General features: G+C 46.0%; 1 protein-coding gene across 1 annotated transcript in view; it reads right to left on the bottom strand.

The window, feature by feature from the left end:
* ADGRF5 (adhesion G protein-coupled receptor F5) overlaps positions 1 to 20,927 on the bottom strand; it is a 65,355-nt gene that overhangs the window by 7,836 nt on the left and 36,592 nt on the right. Inside the window, exons 14-17 of the mRNA XM_084821717.1 lie at positions 17,881 to 18,042; positions 14,912 to 15,114; positions 12,175 to 12,354; positions 1,466 to 2,836 (exon numbers count right to left, since the gene is read on the bottom strand). Coding sequence (XP_084677843.1) covers positions 1,466 to 2,836; positions 12,175 to 12,354; positions 14,912 to 15,114; positions 17,881 to 18,042 — 1,916 coding nt within the window. The remainder of the gene's footprint in view (positions 1 to 1,465; positions 2,837 to 12,174; positions 12,355 to 14,911; positions 15,115 to 17,880; positions 18,043 to 20,927) is intronic.

The following is a 20,927-nucleotide window of genomic DNA, read 5'->3' as shown; positions in this document are numbered from 1 at the left end:
GGCTGGATAGCATCACCGATGCAATGAATAAGAACTTGAGCACACTCCAGGAGAGAGCGGAGGACAGGAAGGCCTGGCATGCTATGGTCCATGGGGTCATGAAGAGTCGGACACGACTTAACAACTGAACAACAACAACAAAGCTGTGTTGACCATAAGAAAAATTCCAATATCAGTGTAGTACTTTTATTAGGTAAAAAGTACTGCACTGTACTTTTTACACCAAAGATAAAAAAGTAAGTTTTTGAGCCACACACCCCTTTTCCCACTGCTCAGCTGATAGGCAGGACAATGCAGGCCACATAAAATTAGACAATGCAGGCTGTGAATAAACACTCCCTATACATTTACTTGGCAGAGATACAGCTGAAGGGCAGCAGCTTTACTGGAGTAAAGAAGCCTTTGTCAAGCATATTAGATCTATGAACGCAACTGGAGCTTCTTTAAAGTTCACCATGGGAATATTGCCAGTAACAGAATCCCATGGCCTGATGTATCAGCTTTTACTATTCATTTCAATGGGATTCATGCAGGAGTAGCTTACATTACATTCTGCCCTGTAAGAAATATGATGTACTACCAACACAAATTCTACAGATGTAGGCTGCAATGCTATGCACAACCTGGAAGTAAGTTTTATTAAACTTCGTGGAGCTTACTTCTGAGTAAACATTTATAGGATTGCACTATCCGGTTGAATAGTATTTCCTTAAGAAAACGTGTATATCCCCGCATATTTCTGTGAAACAGGCTACAGCTATCTTACAGAGGATTCTTGGCACCTTTGCCCAAGTACAATTTCCAGCATTCTCTGGTATAAACTGGTTTAACACCAATATATGTTTGTTGTGAACATCTGCTCTAAACACAACAACCAACCCAGACACCTATTTTTTGATGTGGTCCACATCAGACTTTTAGTTTTCAAAGGATTTTGGCTTGAGAGCTGTGACTGTATCTCACCAGAATTTCAAATGATTTCCAGGGTGCCGTCAACATGTAGTGGAGCACTCAGAGAGACATTTTGTCACATCAATTCCAATGGAGAGCTAAAGCTAAAGTTATGGTGACACTGCTAGTTGTGGGCAGGCCCCATTTCCTTACTCCTGGATGGTTCAGATAATTCTAGCTTTTGCGGGGGAGGTAACAGCTTATTTCTAAACCAATCCAAATCCCTCACCCCCGAGTCCCCAAATTCAAGCAGGAGAAGAATGTGAAGTGATCACACTAGCCTGATAACTGAGATAAGTGTTGTGAGTCCCCTGAAATTCATATTACTTAGCTTGGAAGTACACATTTGGTGACATCACTAGATTTCACCATATGAAAATAGCTATGTTTGATAGCTATATCATACTCACTGTATGCTATATTATACATTACAGTAGTATTGAGGGACTCAATAAAATATTGATATTTTTGTTGCCTAAGTATAGCAAACAGCTTGTATCTTTGATCTACTTACCTGAAAGGCATTGAAGATAGTAAATAATATGTGGAATATTGTTGGGCTTTTGGGGAAAACTGTAGCAATGCCAAATCCCCAGGTAAGGCCTAATAGTGATGTCAGAATGCCAATACTCTTGGTGATACGATACAGAGAACTTCTTTCTTCACTTATTGACTTTTCCCCAATGGAAGGTCTTGATATTTTTGCTATAACCACAATGGTAACAATAGCATTAATAGCAACAATGATCATGGCAGGAATAACTAAGGCCAAGAGAGCTTTGCTCTCTTCCCAGTTGAGTAAGCAGATATCTTTTTTTGTGTAAGAGTCACGTGGATGAGTAGTGGCTATTGTGGTGGCCGATATAGCTAGAGGGCAAATGTATCCCAAGCAGAAACCTACAGCTTTCATGGTGGTCTTGCTTGCATTATGTAAAATAAAGACCAGGTGATAGAAGAGCATAAGGCCTAAGGTGAGCATCCAAAAGAAGACACCGAGGTAGAAAAAATGAATGAAAAATGTTGCTGCTGTGCAGATACGCTGATCCACTTTAGCCTTTTTGTCGTGCATTGCTGCAACAACAATGAACCAGATGTCCGCAATCAGGAGAGAAATTGCAATGTTCAGAATGCAAACATGGCGCATGTAGGATATTCTTGTTTTGGTCACTGATTTCCACACAAGAAGTTCTATTCCAATGCAGACCAGCAGGCTCGATATAGAAATGCTCAAGCCAATGTAAGTGATATAAGTCAATCCAGCCCAAGGGCTTTCGTGGCTAGGAGACATCAAAATGGAGAAGGAAGTCAAGTGATTACAGGAGCAAGTGACACTGTCACCATTCTCTTTACTTCTACAGCCAGTATCATCCCAACCTCCTCCATTTTCTGAGAAGCTGAAATTCCAAAAGACACATCGAGGATTTTTTAGGGTCTTTTTGCTCATTGCGAATGTCATATTGATCTGGAAATCTTCACTCAGTTTGCTGCTGGGACGCATCACTGTTGAAATTACCAAAGTATTTATTCTTTCATCTGTCTTGTTGTACAATGGAATAATATGCCCAAACGTTGAATAAGCCACACTGATGATGGTGATTGACTTCCCAGTTCTAAGTTTTGCTTCATCAATTAGCACACTACCATTGAGGTTTGAGAGTTTGGGGAACGTAAAGCTCTTGTTGTAGTCTGAAACACCACCTCTTCCAATGACGACTCCTTTGAGCTGGAGGTTGTCATTTATGATGGGTGGAATAGTGTTATTGACAGGTCGGAGGGACCGTGAAAACTGCTCCACTGAATCTAGTAACTGAGAGCTCCCATTCTTAAAATTCTTCCACGTTTCTGCTGAACTGCTGATAATGGTATCTACTGCAGACAAAAAATTCTGCAATGGTGAGAGAATAGATAGATATTATGAACATTATATAACAGGACTGTGAATGTACTCTAGAAAGTGACAGTGCAGTAGTGGGAAACGACGCCTGGGGCCCCTAGTCACCCTGCTCTGCCATTCCTTGACAAGGTTGCCTTGTTAAGAAATGCAGAACTCAGTCACTCCCATGGGGCTCTTGGTCCTGAGCAACCTACCTGTTCTAACTAGGCCATGTCCACTGGGAATCTCATCAGGGAATACTTCATAAAGCTTTATAAAAGTTATATAAACTCAGGGGTTAAGCAGCAAAAATTCCAGATGTCACCAAATAATTCAGGATGGTTACTTCCCTCACAGAGATCTCTTTGGATTGGTGACTTCCCAACAAAATAAGGTTCAGTGTAAATGTAAAGTGATACACACTGGGAGAAAACTCCTCTAACTTCACAAAGGTACTGATGAGGTCTGAATTAGTTGTGAGTGTGACAACCCATGAAAGAGATCCTGATGCCATAAGTTCAATGAAAACACGCAAAAAGACTCAAACTACATTTGATCACAGTGATTGATTCTTTGACCTGATAGTTTGTTTTGTAATACGAAGCAGGCTGTCAGTCTAAGCAGAGGATCAGGGAAGAGGGGTAGCTGAACCCTTATGGCCATTGTCTGCTCAAAGCCCCCCTTCCCAAACTGCTTTTCTCCCCACGGCAGTCAGAGCTGCCCAAAGGATGTATGGGGCCTGGCCAGGTGTGATATTTGGGCCCCTGCTGCTTCTGCACTCTGCAAGGACTTATGCATGTGTGGGGCTCTGGAGAGTGATCTGGCCAAACCAGGGCAGAGGCCAGCAGTACATGCAGGAGCTCAGGCAAGGGCCACTGCCCTAGTTGCCTTCCCTGGCCAGACTTCATGGCAGAAAGAAGAAGGGTTAAGTAACCCACCCCCACCCACCCACGCACCCCAGATCCTTGATCACAGCCTTCAAGCCTGCTTTTCCTTAAAACAAACAAACTAATGAAGCCACTGAGTGAAATAATTGCACAACTAATCATCATATGCAGTTTGAGCCTCAGTGTGCTGTGATGAACCAAGGCAAATGTTATGTTAGGAATTATGAGGAAAAGGACTGAAGGAGAGACAAATCTTATACTGTCTTTATATGAATGCAGAAAAGAGCAACTAAAATGGTCAAAGTACAGCATCTTCCATATGGGGAGAGGCCGAGACGTTTCAGCTAAAGAAAAATAGCCAGTTACTAAGGTAGAAGTATTCATGATTATTGATGGTGCAGGGGGAATAAACAGGAAATATTTTAACTAGGGCTGTGCACGGACCCCCTGATCTGCTTTGGATGCCGCTTTGGATAATTTGAAGTGACCCCGATCTGCTTCGGACCGATTCGGACCCCTTCCACTTCGATTCGGATCCAAATCCAAAGTGAGATTCGGATTTCCGGATCGCCTGTTTTTGGCATTTTCCCATTGACTTGCATGGGAAAACACAACTGGTCATAAATTTTCCAGTTTCCAGGATACATACATGACATTTGGGGACCTCTCTACCCCCTGGAGAGGAGACCACCTGCAAAATTTCAGACAGTTTGGCACAGGGGGGGTTGTGCCAGGCAGAGTTTAAATCTAAGGTTTTCCAAAGAAACTCCCCAAGCAAAGCGCTCTAACTTCTCCCTGTTTCCTTGGATGTGTGTGAAACCTGGGTCTCCTGAAGCCCCCCTCCAGGGCATTGCACCCCCCAAAGCTCAGGCAGTTTGGCCCACCAGCTTGTGTGCTAGGTGCAGGTGAAATTTGACTTTTTCCAGGAAAACTCCCAAAGCCAAGAGCTGTAACTTCTCCCTTTTTCCATGCACATGCCTGAAACCTGGGCTTCTCCCAGCCCCCCTCCAGAGCATTGCACCCCGCAAAGCCCAGGCAGTTTGGCCCACCAGCTTGTGTGCTAGGCATAGGTGAAATGTCATTTGCACATGAAACTCAAAGCAAACACAGAAGGGATAGTGTGTCGAAGCTGGGGTCACTATGCCCAATAGTGCAGGTTTCTCTGAAGTGCAGAACAAGTTTATTCTGAGGAATCACCACTTCAGCCTCTCTATGGCTGCATATACACTTTACCTGTCAGGCAGGCTAGAGGACATTTCTATCTGCCGACACAGAATGTGTATTGATATTTCTATGTTTGACCTCTTGGCCAGACCATTTCCTTTCAAACTTGAACAGGTTGTAATGTAAAACTTGATTCTCGGGACCAAAAGGAACAGAGAGTGCTACGTGTGCATATTAATTAGCCAGCTCATGCAGTCCGTCATCTCTGCTGACCTCAGGCTATCAGTGGTCTTGTGACAGAGGCAGGAAGACACAGCAACTCTGCCAGTCAGGACCTTTAGTGGTTCTACTGCTCCTAAATGACAACGAGCACATCCACTTGGAAGATCTGCCGGGGCAGTGGACATGGACTGTGAGAGTAGTCTCAGTGGCACATGGAGGTGGGCAGAGGGAAGCTGGCAGAGGCAGGTGGGCTGGCGGAGCCTGGCAGAGGCAGGAAGGCTGGCAGAGCCTGGAGGAGGCAGGCAGGCTTGCGGAGCCTGGGGAAGGCAGGTAGGGGTGCGAACAGGTTCCAGGGGAGATTAAAATACAATATGTAGCCCGCATGCGGGAGGACCACACTGGAAATCCTTGAATGAGGGTACACGAGCCAGACTTAGCCACGGGCAAAGTGAATATCTCCACCCAAAGTGAATATCTCCACCCTTGAATATCTCCACCCAAACTAGGGGGAGTTACGAGATGGGGGATACGTGGCTCAACAACACTACAAGCGAGAAGGATCTTGGAATTATTGTCGATCACAAGCTGAATATGAGCCAACAATGTGATGTGGCTGCAAAAAAGGCCAATGCTCTTTTGGGCTGCATTAATAGAAGCGTAGCTTCCAAATCCCGGGAAGTACTAGTTCCCCTCTATTCAGCACTGGTTAGGCCTCATCTGGAGTACTGCGTCCAGTCCTGGGCACCGCACTTTAAGAAGGATGCAGACAAGCTGGAGAGGGTTCAGAGGAGGGCAACAAAGATGATCAGGGGACTGGAAACAAAGCCCTATGAAGAGAGACTGAAAGAACTGGGCATGTTTAGCCTTGAGAAGAGAAGACTGAGGGGAGATAGGAGAGCGCTCTTCAAGTCCTTGAAAGGTTGTCACAGAGAGGAAGGCCAGGATCTCTTCTTGATCATCCCAGAATACAGGACACGGAATAATGGGCTCAAGTGACAGGAAGCCAGATTCTGGCTGAACATCAGGAAAAACTTCCTGACTGTTAGAGCGATACGACAATGAACCCAATTACCTAGGGAGGTGGTGGGCTCTCCCACATTGGAGGCATTCAAGACGAGGCTGGACAGCCATTTGTCAGGGATACTCTGACTTGGATTCCTGCATTGAGCAGGGGGTTGGACTCGATGGTCTTGTAGGCCCCTTCCAACCCTACTATTCTATGATTCTATGGAGGTGGGCAGAGGGAGGCCTGCAGAGGTTGCCCAGGAGAGGCAGGTGGGCTGGTGTGGAGCCTGGGGAAGGCAGGAGGCTTGCGGAGCCTAGAGGAGCCAGGCAGGCTGGCAGAGCCTGGAGGGAATGGGTTCCAGAGGAGGAGACTGAAGTACATAGACCCCATGCGGCAGGAACACACCTCAAATCCTTAAACAAGGGTACACCAGGCAGGCTGGCAGAGACTGGGCTGGGCAGGTAGGGGAGGGAACAGGTTCAGAAGGAGATTGAAATTTAATAGATAGACCCAATGCAGGTGGACCACACCTCAAATCCTTTAACGAGGGTACATGGTGACGGGATGGCAACTGCAGTGCCCTGGAGGCAGTGGAGGAAAACAGTGCCCAATGTGGTGACTGACTAACTGTGCTGGAGGTGAAGTCGGACGTCAGCAGCCAAGGAACTGCCAGATACACCCATTCATTCACCAATTCGAAATCCCTACACCTGCTCCTCCTGTTGCTGCCCTTCTCTGTCAGGTTTTACAAAGGAGCAGACCTATGGATGACAGCCTTCCTGGTCCGCACATATGGCAAATGCAGATCTACGAATATATGAGCTGGAGTTTGCACTTTGTGCAGGCGACACTTTCCATCAGTGCAGCTTGATGCGGCTCTGAACGACTGCATATCACAAGGGGGCTGCTCCGATTCAACCTACATCTCCTTTTATTCCTGCAGCATGCAGGGGTGGTGAAAATCCTTGCTGCCTTGCACACTGGGGCATCTAAGTCTTGGGAAGGGAAGCAGAAAGCTAGACATAGTCTTCCACGGAGGGACCAGTGATTTTTGAGCGCACACATAGCCTAGAGCAGCAGGGCCGTAGTATCATCAACGTGGTCACTGTCTAGCCCCACAGCCCCATTTTCTCATGAACAGGGCAGTGGCTAGCACAGCTGGGCCATTGAGTATTGATAGCGCAGAGTGCCAGCCATGAAAAGAGGGAGCCCGTCTTGAGACGGCAGAACAAGTAGCCCAACTGAGCATATTCTTCATCAAAACCCTGCCTGGGGCAGATCCGTTGGATGCGGAAGCAATGCAAGGCCAAGGGCATCAAAAGGTGACTCACAGAGGGGGACACCCTGAAGTTTGAGTGCCACTCTACTGCCCTGGGCCCAAGAGCCAAGGAAGGATCAAATCACAACTCCCTACATCTCGAAGGGAAGAGGGAGGGGATTATACTGCATTATTCCCCATGACTGTAACCCGGAGAAAGAATCATTCTTTTCTAGCCCTAGTTGAATGTACTGTTCTTAAAGAATGGAAAACCCCACCAATGGAAACTGAGTCCCAAGCTTATTGTAGAGATCAGAAGGAACAGAGTGGTGCAAGAGAGCATAATGTGTCCTGTGTATGCAGTTGTCATCTCTGCTGACCTCATGCTCTGCCTGGGTCTTTTGACCCAGGCAGGACGACACAGGAGCTACACCAGACAGTACCAGTTGTGGTTCTCCCCCCCCCCACATGCCAACGAGCCCTGCTATAGGGAGGAGCTGCCTGAGGTGTGGACATTGACCCAGGGAATGAGTACCATGTTTTCGTAACTGATGGATCGAGCAAGGAGAGGAAGAAAAGAAGGAAAGAACGGAAGAAAAGGGCATGATGGACTGAACTGCCATGTCCTTCCCAATAGGGCATATTGTGTAGGGAAGAGAAGCCTGGGCCCGCTAACAAGACAACACTGATGCATATTCTCTAGTGAGCAGTGGCCTGGTGCCAGCAAGCTGGATGCAACATGCCTCCAGCCCGACAAGAGTGCCTATTCTTTCCACAAGGATGACACTGTTGGGTGAGTGTGGGTCTTCACCGCTAGAGCTGAAAGCCAAAGGCCTAGCGAGTCCTGAGGAGGGAGGCACAGTCTGGGTGATGGGGTTAGCAATAGGCCGTTTTAGGATGCCATGCTGGAGGAGCCATGCCGAGGTGAGCAGGCGGAGGCAAGCGGAGGCTGGCAGATGTAGCCTGGCAGAGGCAGGCAGGTGGAGGCTTGAAGACAGACACCTGTGGGTGCAGGATCATGCCAATAAACAGCCCCATGGAGTCCTAGCCACCAAGCCCAGTTTCTCCATGCAGGCAACGAGCATGGGCCATGGGGTGGGCAGGTTGACCTGGTTGATCCTGCCAGGCCTCTCTGAAAGACAAGCCATACATAAACATGGGCATCTGTATTGGCCCCAGACCTGTAAGCAAATCACCTGTAGTTCTAGAGCGGCCTAGAGTATCCATAATGCTTTGCTTAAGTTCATTATTGGTGCAATTTCCTTGCTAGTGGGCCTCTGAGCATATGAGATGAGTCAAAGGACGATAGTGTAGCTTCAGCGCATTCCATACTAATGAGTTAGAGGGTCTTATCAGGATGTGCCTGGGAACTGAAGCTTGTTTGCCTTAAAGCAAACAGGTTTCTGTTCTGGGAAAGTTTTCTGTTGTTTTCCTTCTGAAATAGCACTGTTAGTCTATGATGGGAAAGTTGTAGACGAATGCTAATTAATGCTTGCTGCTGTCATGCTGCCTCACTGCTAACATGTTTGGTATAAAACCCATTTTACCCCATGGCTCCTGGTTCAGAGAAGCTGTCTGATCCAACCACTGGGTACGCCTGTGTGCTATAAGTTACTCAATAAAGTACTCCTTGTAAGTAAACCTGGATCTGATTTACCGACCATCTGCTCCCATCGGTAGTACATGCCCTGGTCTCCTCTCGTTTAGACTACTGTAATGTGCTCTACATGGGGTTACAGAACGCGGCAGCTCGCCTGATTAAAGGCAGCCGCCGGCGAGATCACATCACTCCAGTGCTGAAGGAGTTGCACTGGTTACCAGTTGTTTTCCGGGCCAAATTCAAGGTGTTGGTTTTGACCTTTAAAACCCTATATGGTTCCGGCCCAGCCTATCTTAAGGAGCGCCTCCAGCAGCACCAGCCAGGCCGCTTAACAAGATCAGCCTCAGATGGCCTTCTCTCTGTCCCATCAGCCAGGACAGCTAGACTGGTGGGGATGAGGGAGAGGGCCTTTTCTGTGGTGGCCCCCACTCTGTGGAACTCCCTCCCTAGGGAACTCCGTCATGCCCCCTCTTTAATGAGCTTCCATCGTGCATTAAAAACGTGGCTGTTCAGGCAGGCATTTGGGGTGGGTTAGGGTATTTTAGAAAATGTTTTTATTGTTTTTATTGTATGTTGTACATCGCCCAGAGTGGCTGGGTGACCAGCCAGATGGGCGATTAATAAATTTAATAATAATAATAATAATAATAATAATAATAATCATCTTGGCACCTCTAAATTAAGAGGTCGAAGCCTACGGCCGGGGCAATACATTTGGCGCAGTGAGCAGGGTGCTAAGAATACTGCTATGTTCAGATGCCAAGGGAAGAAGAATGTGGTTGTTGGCATGTTAGACCAGCTCCCGGACTGTTCACAGTTGGAGCTGTGGGGTCTGGCCACAAAGCAATTAGCAGTCCTGTGTGGCCCGATTGCATGGCTAGAGGTTGAAGAGGACTACACACCAGTGAGTCTGGAAACTGCGTTGAAATCTCTGCAGCTGGAAAAGTGGTCAGCTAAAGAGAAGCAGTGTGCAGGACCTCTAGCATGGTTAATGCTGACAGTGTTGCAAACTGTCGGGCAGAAGGAGTTAGAGTTGAAAGAGAAGGCAGATAAGTCCAAGGACGAGCTGGGAGAAGAGAAAGATCTGAGGCTATTAATTAGAGAAATGTTGCAGGACAGCCTGGTCTCTAACGAGGCGTGGGAGTGTGAAGCCGAAGAAGTAGCCCTTAGACCGATATGCCAAGGTCGGAAGAATTGCCCAAAGAGTGCCGGAGCGAGCAACATCATCACCTCGCCATTTGAACAGAAATGGAAAGAGGAGATGAATCTAATTTAATGATAACAAATGAGTTGGAAGTATAGGAAAAAAGCATCTAGAAGAGGTACTGCAAAAGACACCAACCCAAAGGGGACGGAGCAAGGGAAGGGAACGCTCCCACTACAACCAAACAGTTTCCTAACTTTAAATTCTGAGGAAAGCCTAATAGAGATCGGAGAAATAGAAGGAACAACTCCAAGCAATTCACGTGTGCACAAACACACACACACACACACAGGCACACACACAATCATCTAGCCATAGACCACCCTCTCCCAAAGACACAGCTAGCTCAATGACCAAATGCAGCTTTTCGCCAATGTATATATACCCCTTCCTCCACCACTCTCTCTGATTGGAGACTTCTACTGTCGGTTCTGGCTGCGGGTTCCTATTTGCCAAAGCACACTCCCTTGTCCTCCTGCGCTCACCTGCCCGCCTCCCCCTGCCTTCCCACATACGCTTGCCTTCTCCCTCCCTCCCTCCCCCTTCTCCTCCTCCTCCCCTTCCATGTGAGTGTTGAGAGAAGATACATTTTGGAGGCAGCCAGTCTGTGACGCCTCAGTAATGCTCTGATCCACTTCGCATCACGAGGCTTTTGCTCTGAAACAGCCTGCTTTACCTCATTATTCGGACTTCTGAACGAGGCGGTGCACAGCCCTAACCTACTCACACAATAGCAGAAATTGAGTTCACCAAGTGAAATGAACTGGAATACAGCAGTGGTTGGAAACCTTTTTTCTGACAAGGGCTGCATTTCTGTGGGGTAATCTGTTGGGGGTATACGGATATACGGATTGGGTAAAATCTGTTCTGCCTGGGTCACGGGTTGTGAATCATCTTTCATTCCATTGTCCACTCATTGTTCACTCATCAATTCTGACATGCAAACATGTGTAAATCCCCCCAAAATGTGTGTTTTCACACTTTTGCCTATGGGGAAAACGTGTATATTCAGCCATTTTTAAATTTTGCATATTTTTCTATGATGAAATTTGCACAAAATTCCCAAAGGTTAGAAAACTGGTCTGCAAGTTCACAGAATCCACCCAACAGGGGAAAAGCTGGTCTGCTGCAGAATCTGTGGGTCAGATTCATAAAAAATGGAACTCATCTGGTTCCGTTGCGGATTTCTCTGAAATCCCTAACTGGGGCCCAGACCCTTTTCTCTGCCTCTTTCTGCCATCCCTCCCCTTCTCTTCCTCCTTCTCCCTACCCAGCATGCTGCCAGGAAAGTGACAGATCACACTTGCTAGAAGTCTGAACAGATGACTTGCAGAGAGCACCTGAAATTAGGCTAAGAGCCACCCATTGCCTGGCCCTAGGGGACACAGACAAAAGTAAGGTTATCCTCACACATGGCATAGTTATTGAATGGAATTCATTACCCCATTTTGATATTGGTCCATCATTTTGATAGTTTTCTATTTAAAAAAATAGACAAATGTATGGAAATATGTCTGTCAGTGGATAATATCGCCGACAAGCAAAATGGAGCATCCATGATTAGAAGCAGTATATGTTTAATTACTAGATGTTGGAGTGAACAATAGGGCATATATCATGCCCCATTTGTGAACTTCTCTAGCCAATAGGAAGCTCTTGTGCAAGCAGAATGTTGAAACGGAATCAGGGTTAGGCAACTTGTGGCTCTCCAGATGTTTTGCCCTACAATTCCCATCAGCCATAGCCAGCATAGCCAATAGTGAGGTATGATGAGGGCTTGTAAGCCAAAACATCTAGAGGGCCACAAATTTCCCACCCCTGAAACAGATGGATGTCTGGTCTATTCCAGGAAGCCAATTCTTATATTCTTGCAATATTATGCCAGCAGCTACACCATGATTCTTTTTTTCACTGCCCCATTTGCTTCTTCCAAAATTGATACAAACATCCTCACAATACAGGTGAAAAGAAAAAAGTTATCAGTTTCTACAAAACCGTTTGTAACTTACTTCCATTGGCTTCTGCTTTGCATCTACTGGTATGACTGAAATCAAATTCAGGATTTCAACAGCAGCTTTCAGGTTTGCAGTTGAAGTGTTTATATTTTTCTGTTGCTCCTTGACGGTCCTGTTCAGGTGTTCGAGGTATATGGGCAACTCATGCTCTGACTCAGGATTGGACACCAAAGACTAGAATGAAAATTGAATGTGTTAAATAGATTAAACTGCGCTTCTGATTTGATCTTCAGCTAAACTAAACAAAAAGCCTATTCCTTCTCTTTGGCTAGTTGGAATGAGGCATAGAATGTTGGGAAATTATAAATAAAAAATCAATAAAAATTGTGGATGTCCATGGATGTCATGTTGGGGGGCCCTTCACAGGTGCCATTGGAGCTGCCCACAGATGCCACGTTGGGGACCTAGGGATTCGTTTCACCCCTTCCTTTGGTAAAAGATTTAGAGGTAAGAGCTAACACTGAATAATGACAGAGGGTATTTTTAGTTCAACTATAATGCTGCTTGCATTGGGGGACAGGAAGGGGGGTTGCTTGCCAATAAGTCCCCCTCCTTCCTCCCAGAATCCAGTTCAGGGCCATCTTGGAGAACCCATGAGACTTATGCTCCCCCTCTATTTGCACTTACACCTGCTTGGCCCTTGGCCAGAGAAATGGCAGTCTTCTTTGCTACCAAAGAGAACCAAGGAAGGAGCTCCAGGCAAAAGCATATCTTGTTGAGAACAGGGGGTGAGGGATGGATGGGATGGGCGCACTTATGCCCTGAAGGCTTGGCAAGACTGAACATGTCTGTCAGTACTGGAGGATTGTCCCATGCCAAAGATGGTGACAAGAATGCCACACTTGGTCTGTCACCAGTGGTGAGGAAGCCTTTTTAGTGCCATGGTACAATTTTCTCTTTCCTGGGCCAAAGGCCAGATGAGTATGGGGAGAGACAGGGCAAGTTGGTTGGAGCTTAGAGTGATAGCTTAGAGCACTCTGTCCTTTTTGCCCTGGGTAGGATATGTGAGAAGAGGAATGACCTTGGGCAAAATGTTGTCTAAGCCTCCAGGGCTCACTCTGTAGTTAATAGGGGGTAATGTTGCGCCCAGGCCTCATGTAACTCCCTTTCCCAGGCCACAGGTCTGACTGAAGGCCATGGAGAATTTGCATCTCCTCCCACCTCCTAAAAGTATGATCACATCAAGGGGAAGATCTGCCTGGCCCCCTCCCTGCCACAGTGAACACTTGGCTCCAACCACCAGACTATAGAAGTAAAGGAGAGGTGGGCAACTTGTGGCCCTGCCAATGTTTTGGCCTACAGCTCCCAACATCTCTCATCACTGACTATGCTGACTAAGGCTCATGGGAGTTGTAAGCCAAAACATTGGCAAGGCCACAAGTTGCCCACCCCTGAACTAAAGGGGAGCAAACTCTATCCATTGACCAGGCCCTAAGGACTGCTCAGTTCTGTGTATGTATCTGGTTCTTTATTTTGTGTGACTGCCATCAGTTGTAAGGTACCTTCTGTCAGAAATAAATAAATCATTAATGAATAAAGCAAGATAATATCCATGCCTATTATAGAACTGGAAAAATGTAAGCCATAAGCTCCCAGAGGCCTAGTGGACCAAAAGGGGGAAAAAAGATTTCATTCATTTACACTGCTGCAGAGCACGATGTTCAATTAGAATCTTCTGTTATCCTCCCCACCAGAGTAGCCTGAAGGCACCCTATATAGCCCAAACAGATGCATGCTTACTTAGATTTAAGACTAGGCTGACCATATTTCCTTGACACAAAAACGGGATATTGGGATGACAAAAACGGGACGGGGTTATGCACTATTCTGTATTCATGAAAACAACTGCAGCTCCCTTTGTGGTCTCTCAGGCTATAAGAGACCTAAAAAACAACCTAAACTCACTGCAAAAGAACATGGAAAGGGGTACAAATGAATAACACTAATTTATTGCATATTCACACAAAAAAACACTCATAAATATACATATATAAAATACTTATAAAATATCACATGAGCAGTAAACAAATCTGTATGGCATAGCACACTGAACACTCTAATGCAGGACTGCAGTGGTCAGAGTGCAAAAAATCATAAACATACACACCAAAAAGAAAAAGAAAAAAGGAATGAACACCCCGACTGCTACCACAAGCCGGTATATGCTAATGTCCCACCGGAGAGTTCTGCTGTAATAAAAAAAAATAGCTAACAGCCTGTTGAACTGAAATATGAGTCTGAAAAGTTCGAATCAAATTGAATGTAGGGCAGAAAGAATCTCTATGGGCGGAATGATGGTAGAAAAAACAGCCAGACTCACCCTCCTGGCTCCCACACGCTGAATGGGGCTTAGCGACGCCTCTTGAATTCCCCGCCACTGCAGACAAGCAAGGGGGCGTCGTCTGATCATCGCTACCTCAAGAAGCCTGGCTCTGACTGGACAGAGGGATGGAACTCCCTCTTTCGTCACACTAGTAGTTGTACTGCACGCATTGATTAGCATAGAGCCTTATGATAAACGCGTTCAGTGTTTTACAAAAAATTAAAAACGAGGCAAAATTGACATTTATATTAAAACGACGTGACGGTCAGGAAATATGGAAGAAACGGTACTGTCCCGTTTAAAACGGTACGTATGGTCAGCCAAGACCCACTGACTTCAATGGGCATTTTCAGGCAAGCCTATGTCTCTGAAAAGAGATAGAGGGCACAGTGCAAGGGATGTCATTACCACAGCAGAACTGAGAAGGTCATTAACTGGAACAGCTAGGCAGTTGTTTTCAGCAGGAATCCATTTTGCATGGTCACACTTATAGGTGATGTTTCCTCTGACAGGGCTGCTGCTTGCCACATTCAAGTGCAAGCACGGCTTTGTGATCACTGCTCCATTCTCTCCAACACCAATGTCTGAGGAATTACAAACTGCACTCTTCACTGTGGAAGAAAAGAGAATACATGTCTTATTTCCTGATACACCCAGACATTTGTGGTGCAAATTTACAGAGACAGAAATATATGTCCAGCTCTCCAGTTTCTGACTCTTACTTACATAGGTGAGTAATTCTTCAGGGAAGAGGAAAGGGCCTAATGGGTGCGGCATTCCTCTTCACTTCAGGGTCTTATCTCACTGCAGTCAGCACTGCATATGTGGCTGAATCACCGCATACTGCCAGATAGCAGAGTTTTCCCCAAATTCTAGGCATGTCTGTGTACAGCATTAACTTTTCTTTTTAAAAAAGCCAAATCCCTAGCCCATGATACTTGGCAAAACATGGAGACAATATTAAGTCAGTAAGAATAAAGCTTGGACCTGCCTTCCAATGTTCTAACCAAGGATTGGAATCCACTATTATAATTAGAGTATAATTAGCCAATTAGGATGAAACAGCAAAGGATGGGCTGACATTTGGAAAAGGGGAAGCTCAAAAAGGCAAGCCTCCCGCACTTGAAAAAAAGTTAAGAGCCCATTTGGGGATTGGGTAATAGAACAAAATGGGTTGCAAATGTCACCCCGCTCCCCTTCACCTGCAGCCCCCAATTCTTCCATTGGGAAGGGTGTAGCAGGAAGCCCAGCTCACTACCACAGAGCTGCCATTCCAGATTCTGGACCCTGCCTGCCCATTAGTGAGCTGGGTCCCCTCCTGTTCTCATTCCCCCTCCCCTGCTTTGCAATGGTAAGCCGGGGTAGGGCAATGAATGTGTGCAAAACTCCAAGTGGCATTTTGAGACAAGTACTTGCAAAAACCCTTCATGGTTTTCCAATAGTCTCTTAGGGAAAAAAAACTTGGAAAAAATTGATGGGGGTTGTTCACCTCCTTTGATGGGGGTTGTTCACGAGACTTACCTGGGGCAGATCTTCCGGGTGGCAGCGGCTCCGGTGGCGGCTTTGGCGGCGGCGGCAACTGCGGCGGCTGGTCTTCTGACCAGCCGCCGCCGCCATTTGCAGGTTTTTTGTTGTTGTTTTTACACCCACGTGATAGGCTACGTACGTTTTTTTTTTTTTTTTTTACCTAGTCGTTTTAGGCTATGTAAGTTTTTACATAGCCTAAAACGTCTGGGTTAAAAAAAAAAAAAGGCATACGCAAATGGCGGCGGCTACGGCCGCCGCCATTTGCATTCCTTATTTTGGGCCGTCTTAGTCTACGTAAATAATTACGTAGACTAAGACGGCAAAAATAAGGGGAACGCAAATAGCGTCCACTACGCTATTTGCATTCCCCTTATTTTCGCCATCTTAGTCTACATAAATATTTATGTAGATTAAGACGTCAAAAATAAGGAACGCAAATGACGGCGGCCGTAGCCGCCGCCATTTGCGTACGTGGGTTTGTTTGTTTGTTTTCCCAGAGCCCTCCGCGGCCGGAAATCTGGCTGCAGACGGCTCTGGCCTGGCTGGGCCTGGCCGGCTGCTCCACAGAGCCGCTGTGGAGCACAGCTGGCCAAGGAGGATTCCGGGGGGGAGGAAGGGAGCGCCTCCCCCCCGTCCAGGATTCCGGGGGGGAGGGACAGAGCGCCTCCCCCCCGTCCAGGATTCCGGGGGGAGGGACGGAACGCCTCCCCACCCACCATCAGCATAATCTGCGAACAGGTAAGTGATTTTCGTACATCCCTAAAAGGAGGGTTGCGAGCATCAGATTATATGTAATTCATTCTTAGCTGAGCTTCAGGAAACCACAGAATGACCCCATCCTTCAGCCAGTGGATCAAGGGTCAGTGGGAGGTTGCATCCCCTGCTCCCAGGAAGAAGATTGGCAAGTGGAAGACTAGCCTGGCCCCATCCATCAGCCAGAATAGGAGCAGCAGAATAGGAGCAGCAGTTTGCTTCCCCACTCAGCTCCAATGGCCAGTTGTCCTGGGACTGCAGAAGTGAGGGGAAGCACACTCTGGCCTCTGCCACCAGCCACAGGAATAAGGGCTGCTGAGTGTGTGTGTGTGTGCGTGCGCGTGTATGTGTGTGTGTGTGTGCACACGTGTATGTGTGTGTGTGTGTGTGCACACGTGTATGTGTGTGTGTGTGTGTGCGCGCGTGTACGTGTGTGTGTGTGTGTGTGAACTTTGGAGGGGGCTGTATTATTTCAACCAGTTGTAAGCCACCTTGATGGTCATTTGATTGAAGAGTGGATTATCAATCTTCAGAATGAAGGAATAGAAAAGGGGAAGTCATTTAAAAATCTAATCAGGAATGATGACTGGATTGCTATTCTTTTGAAAATCCATTGAAAAATCAATGGGACTTACTCTCATGAAAGTGGGACGGGGATTGCAGCCTAAATATTCTGCTGCTCATGAGGCCATTCCATTTCCTTCTAAACTAGGCTACATTTTAAAAGTTAAAGAAAGTGCTCTATTTTTAGAACACAGCTACCTAGGATCTGAGATTTAGAAGGAAAACAATGAGCTGCTCCTCTTCATATTTGGAATTCTTACTTTCACATATTTGAGGAGTAAATACAGAGCTGTGTACCTCTGGAGCAGGAGAAGCAGGGAGTGTAGGACACCACCACATTTCTCCCTGACTTGCACTGTGATGTTCTGAGACACAGAGAAAAGCGGATGAGAAAGATCTCTTTCCACTGCTCCTTTCCAAATTTTTGTGGTATGCTCCAGGAACAAATACAAAACAACTGGTAGAAAATGCCTACATCAATATGCTTGATATGGCAACCAAGCATACATGATTACCCACATTCTCTCCCTTACCTGGTATAAGATTTAGGATCATAGGTGGACTCCTAACAGTCTCATCAATTTGGTTAGTGAACTCACAAAACACCTGAAAAACATGCCCTATGGAATTGCAGTGAACTCCTGTGACCGTTAGCGTGTGATAGTAGCAGTTGAGGTTGCCATTTTCTCTTCTCTCTGTAGAGGAAGATTTTGTTTAGAATCAGGTAAGATTTCAACACCTATGAGGAAAAGCGAGCCTCCCACCCTTAAATCCAGATAGCAGCCATGATCAGTAAGGTCGGAATGTATGAGTATGGGGAGATGTTAAACCTCTAGGTGTTCACACAAGTTGTCTCAGGATTCTGATGAGAAAGCTTTTTTTTTTTTACAGTTTAATCTTTGTAAGCTTTGACTAAGACGCAGCTAGTAAATATTGTAAATAAAAATAAAGAGCCATTGTTTTCATTTGCATTTTGGAATGGTATGCCCCTTCATGGATCACTGCCTTGTTGTGGCAAAGGGGCTTGCGAAAGGACACTCAGCTGTGGATGTGTCTGGTGGTGAAAAGAAAATCCGATGCTGTAAAGAACAATATTGTTTAGGAACCTGGAATGTCAGATCAATGAATCAAGGTAAGCTGGAGGTGGTCAAACATGAGATGGCAAGATTGAACATCGACATCTTGGGAATCAGCGAACTAAAATGGATAGGCATGGGTGAATTTAATTCAGGTGACCATCATATCTACTACTGTGGGCAAGAATCCCTTAGAAGAAATGGAGTAGCACTCATAGTCAACAAAAGGGTGGGAAAAGCAGTACTGGGGTACAATCTTAAAAACGATAGAATAATCTCAGTACGAATCCAAGGCAAACTATTCAACATCACAGTAATTCAAGTCTATGCCCCAACCACTGATGCCAAAGAAGCTGAGGTTGATCGGTTCTATGAAGACCTACAACACCTTCTAGAACGAACACCAAAAAAAGATGTCCTCTTCATCATAGGGGATTGGAATGCTAAAGTAGGAAGTCAAGAAATCACCGGGATAACAGGCAGGCATGGCCTTGGTGCACAAAATGAAGCAGGACAAAAGCTAATAGAGTTTTGCCAGGAGAACACGCTGATCATAGCAAACACTCTTTTCCAACAGCACAAGAGGCGACTCTACACATGGACGTCACCAGATGGTCAATATCGAAATCAGATTGATTATGTCCTTTGCAGTCAAAGATGGAGAAGCTCTATACAGTCAGTAAAAACAAGACCTGGAGCTGACTGTGGCTCAGATCATGAGCTTCTTGTTGCAAAATTTCAGCTTAAATTGAAGAACATCGGGAAAATCACTAAACCATTCAGGTATGACCTAAATCATATCCCTTATGAATATACAGTGGAGGTGAGGAATAGATTTCAGGGATTAGACCTGATAGACAGAGTGCCTGAGGAACTATGGATGGAGGTCCATAACATTGTTCAGGAGGCAGCAACTCAATCCATCCCAAAGAAAAAGAAATGCAAGAAAGCCAGGTGGCTGTCTGATGAGGCTTTACAAGTAGCTGAAGAAAGAAGGGAAGCGAAAAGCAAGGGAGCAAGGGGAAGATATATCCAACTGAATGCAGAGTTCCATAGAATAGCAAGGAGAGACAAGAAGGCCTTCTTAAATGAACAATGCAAAGAAATCGAGGAAAACAACAGAATGGGAAAGACTAGAGATCTCTTCAAGAAAATCGGAGATCTCAAGGGAACGTTTTGGGCAAAGACGGGCATGATAAAGGACAAAGAAGGCAGGGACCTAACAGAAGCAGATGAGATTAAGAAGAGGTGGCAAGAATACACAGAAGAACTATACAGGAAAGATCTGAATGTCCCTGATAGCCATGATAGTGCGACCACTGAACTTGAGCCGGACATCCTAGAGAGTGAAGTCAAGTGGGCCTTAGGAAGCATTACTAACAACAAAGCTAGCGGAGATGACAGTATTCCAGCTGAGCTATTTAAAATCCTAAAAGATGATGCTGTTAAAGTGCTGCATTCAATATGCCAACAAATCTGGAACACTCAACAATGGCCGCAAGACTGGAAAAGGTCAGTTTACATTCCAATTCCCAAGAAGGGAAACGCCAAAGAGTGTTCAAACTACCGCACAATTGCGCTCATTTCACATGCCAGCAAGGTGATGCTCAAAATCCTACAAGCTAGGCTTCAGCAGTATGTGAACTGAGAACTACCGGAAGTACAAGCTGGGTTTCGAAGAGGCAGAGGAACTAGAGATCAAATCGCCAACGTTCGCTGCATCATGGAGAAAGCAAGAGAATTCCAGAAAAACGTCTATTTTTTCATTGACTACGCGAAAGCCTTTGATTGTGTGGATCACAACAAACTGTGGCAAATGCTTAAAGTGATGGGAGTACCAGACCATCTTACCTGTCTCCTGAGAAACCTGTACGAGGGTCAAGAAGCAACAGTACGAACCAGACATGGAACAACCGAGTGGTTCAAAATTGGGAAAGGAGTAAGACAAGGCTGCATATTGTCACCCTGCTTATTTAACTTATATGCAGAGTACATCATGAGAAATGTGGGTTGGATGAATCACAGGTCGGAATTAAGATTGCCAGGAGAATTATCAACAACCTCCGATATGCAGACGATACCACCCTAATGGTAGAAAGCAAAGAGGATCTCAAGAGCCTCTTGTTGAGGGTGAAAGAGGAGAGTACAAAAGCTGGTTTGAAACTCAACATTAAAAAAACTACGATAATGGCATCTGGCCCCATCACTTCCTGGCATATAGAAGGGGAAGAAATGGAAGCAGTGACAGATTTTACTTTCTTGGGCTCCAAGATCACCGCAGACGGTGACTGTAGCCATGAAATTAAAAGACGCTTGCTCCTTGGGAGGAAAGCTATAGCAAACCTAGACAGCATAGTAAGAAGCAGAGACATCACCTTGCCGACAAAGGTCCGTCTAATCAAAGCTATGGTTTTCCCAGTAGTAATGTATGGCTGTGAGAGCTGGACTATAAGGAAGGCTGAGCGCCGAAGAATGGATGCTTTCGAACTGTGGTGCTGGAGAAG

The sequence above is a fragment of the Heloderma suspectum genome, chromosome 1 (assembly GCF_057233095.1).
Source record: "Heloderma suspectum isolate Gila_16-S chromosome 1, 16-S_ref, whole genome shotgun sequence".
Classification (NCBI taxonomy): Eukaryota; Metazoa; Chordata; class Lepidosauria; order Squamata; family Helodermatidae; genus Heloderma; species Heloderma suspectum.
The sequence above is the reverse complement of the archived record's forward strand: the minus strand, read 5'-3'. Positions and strand labels throughout refer to the sequence as shown.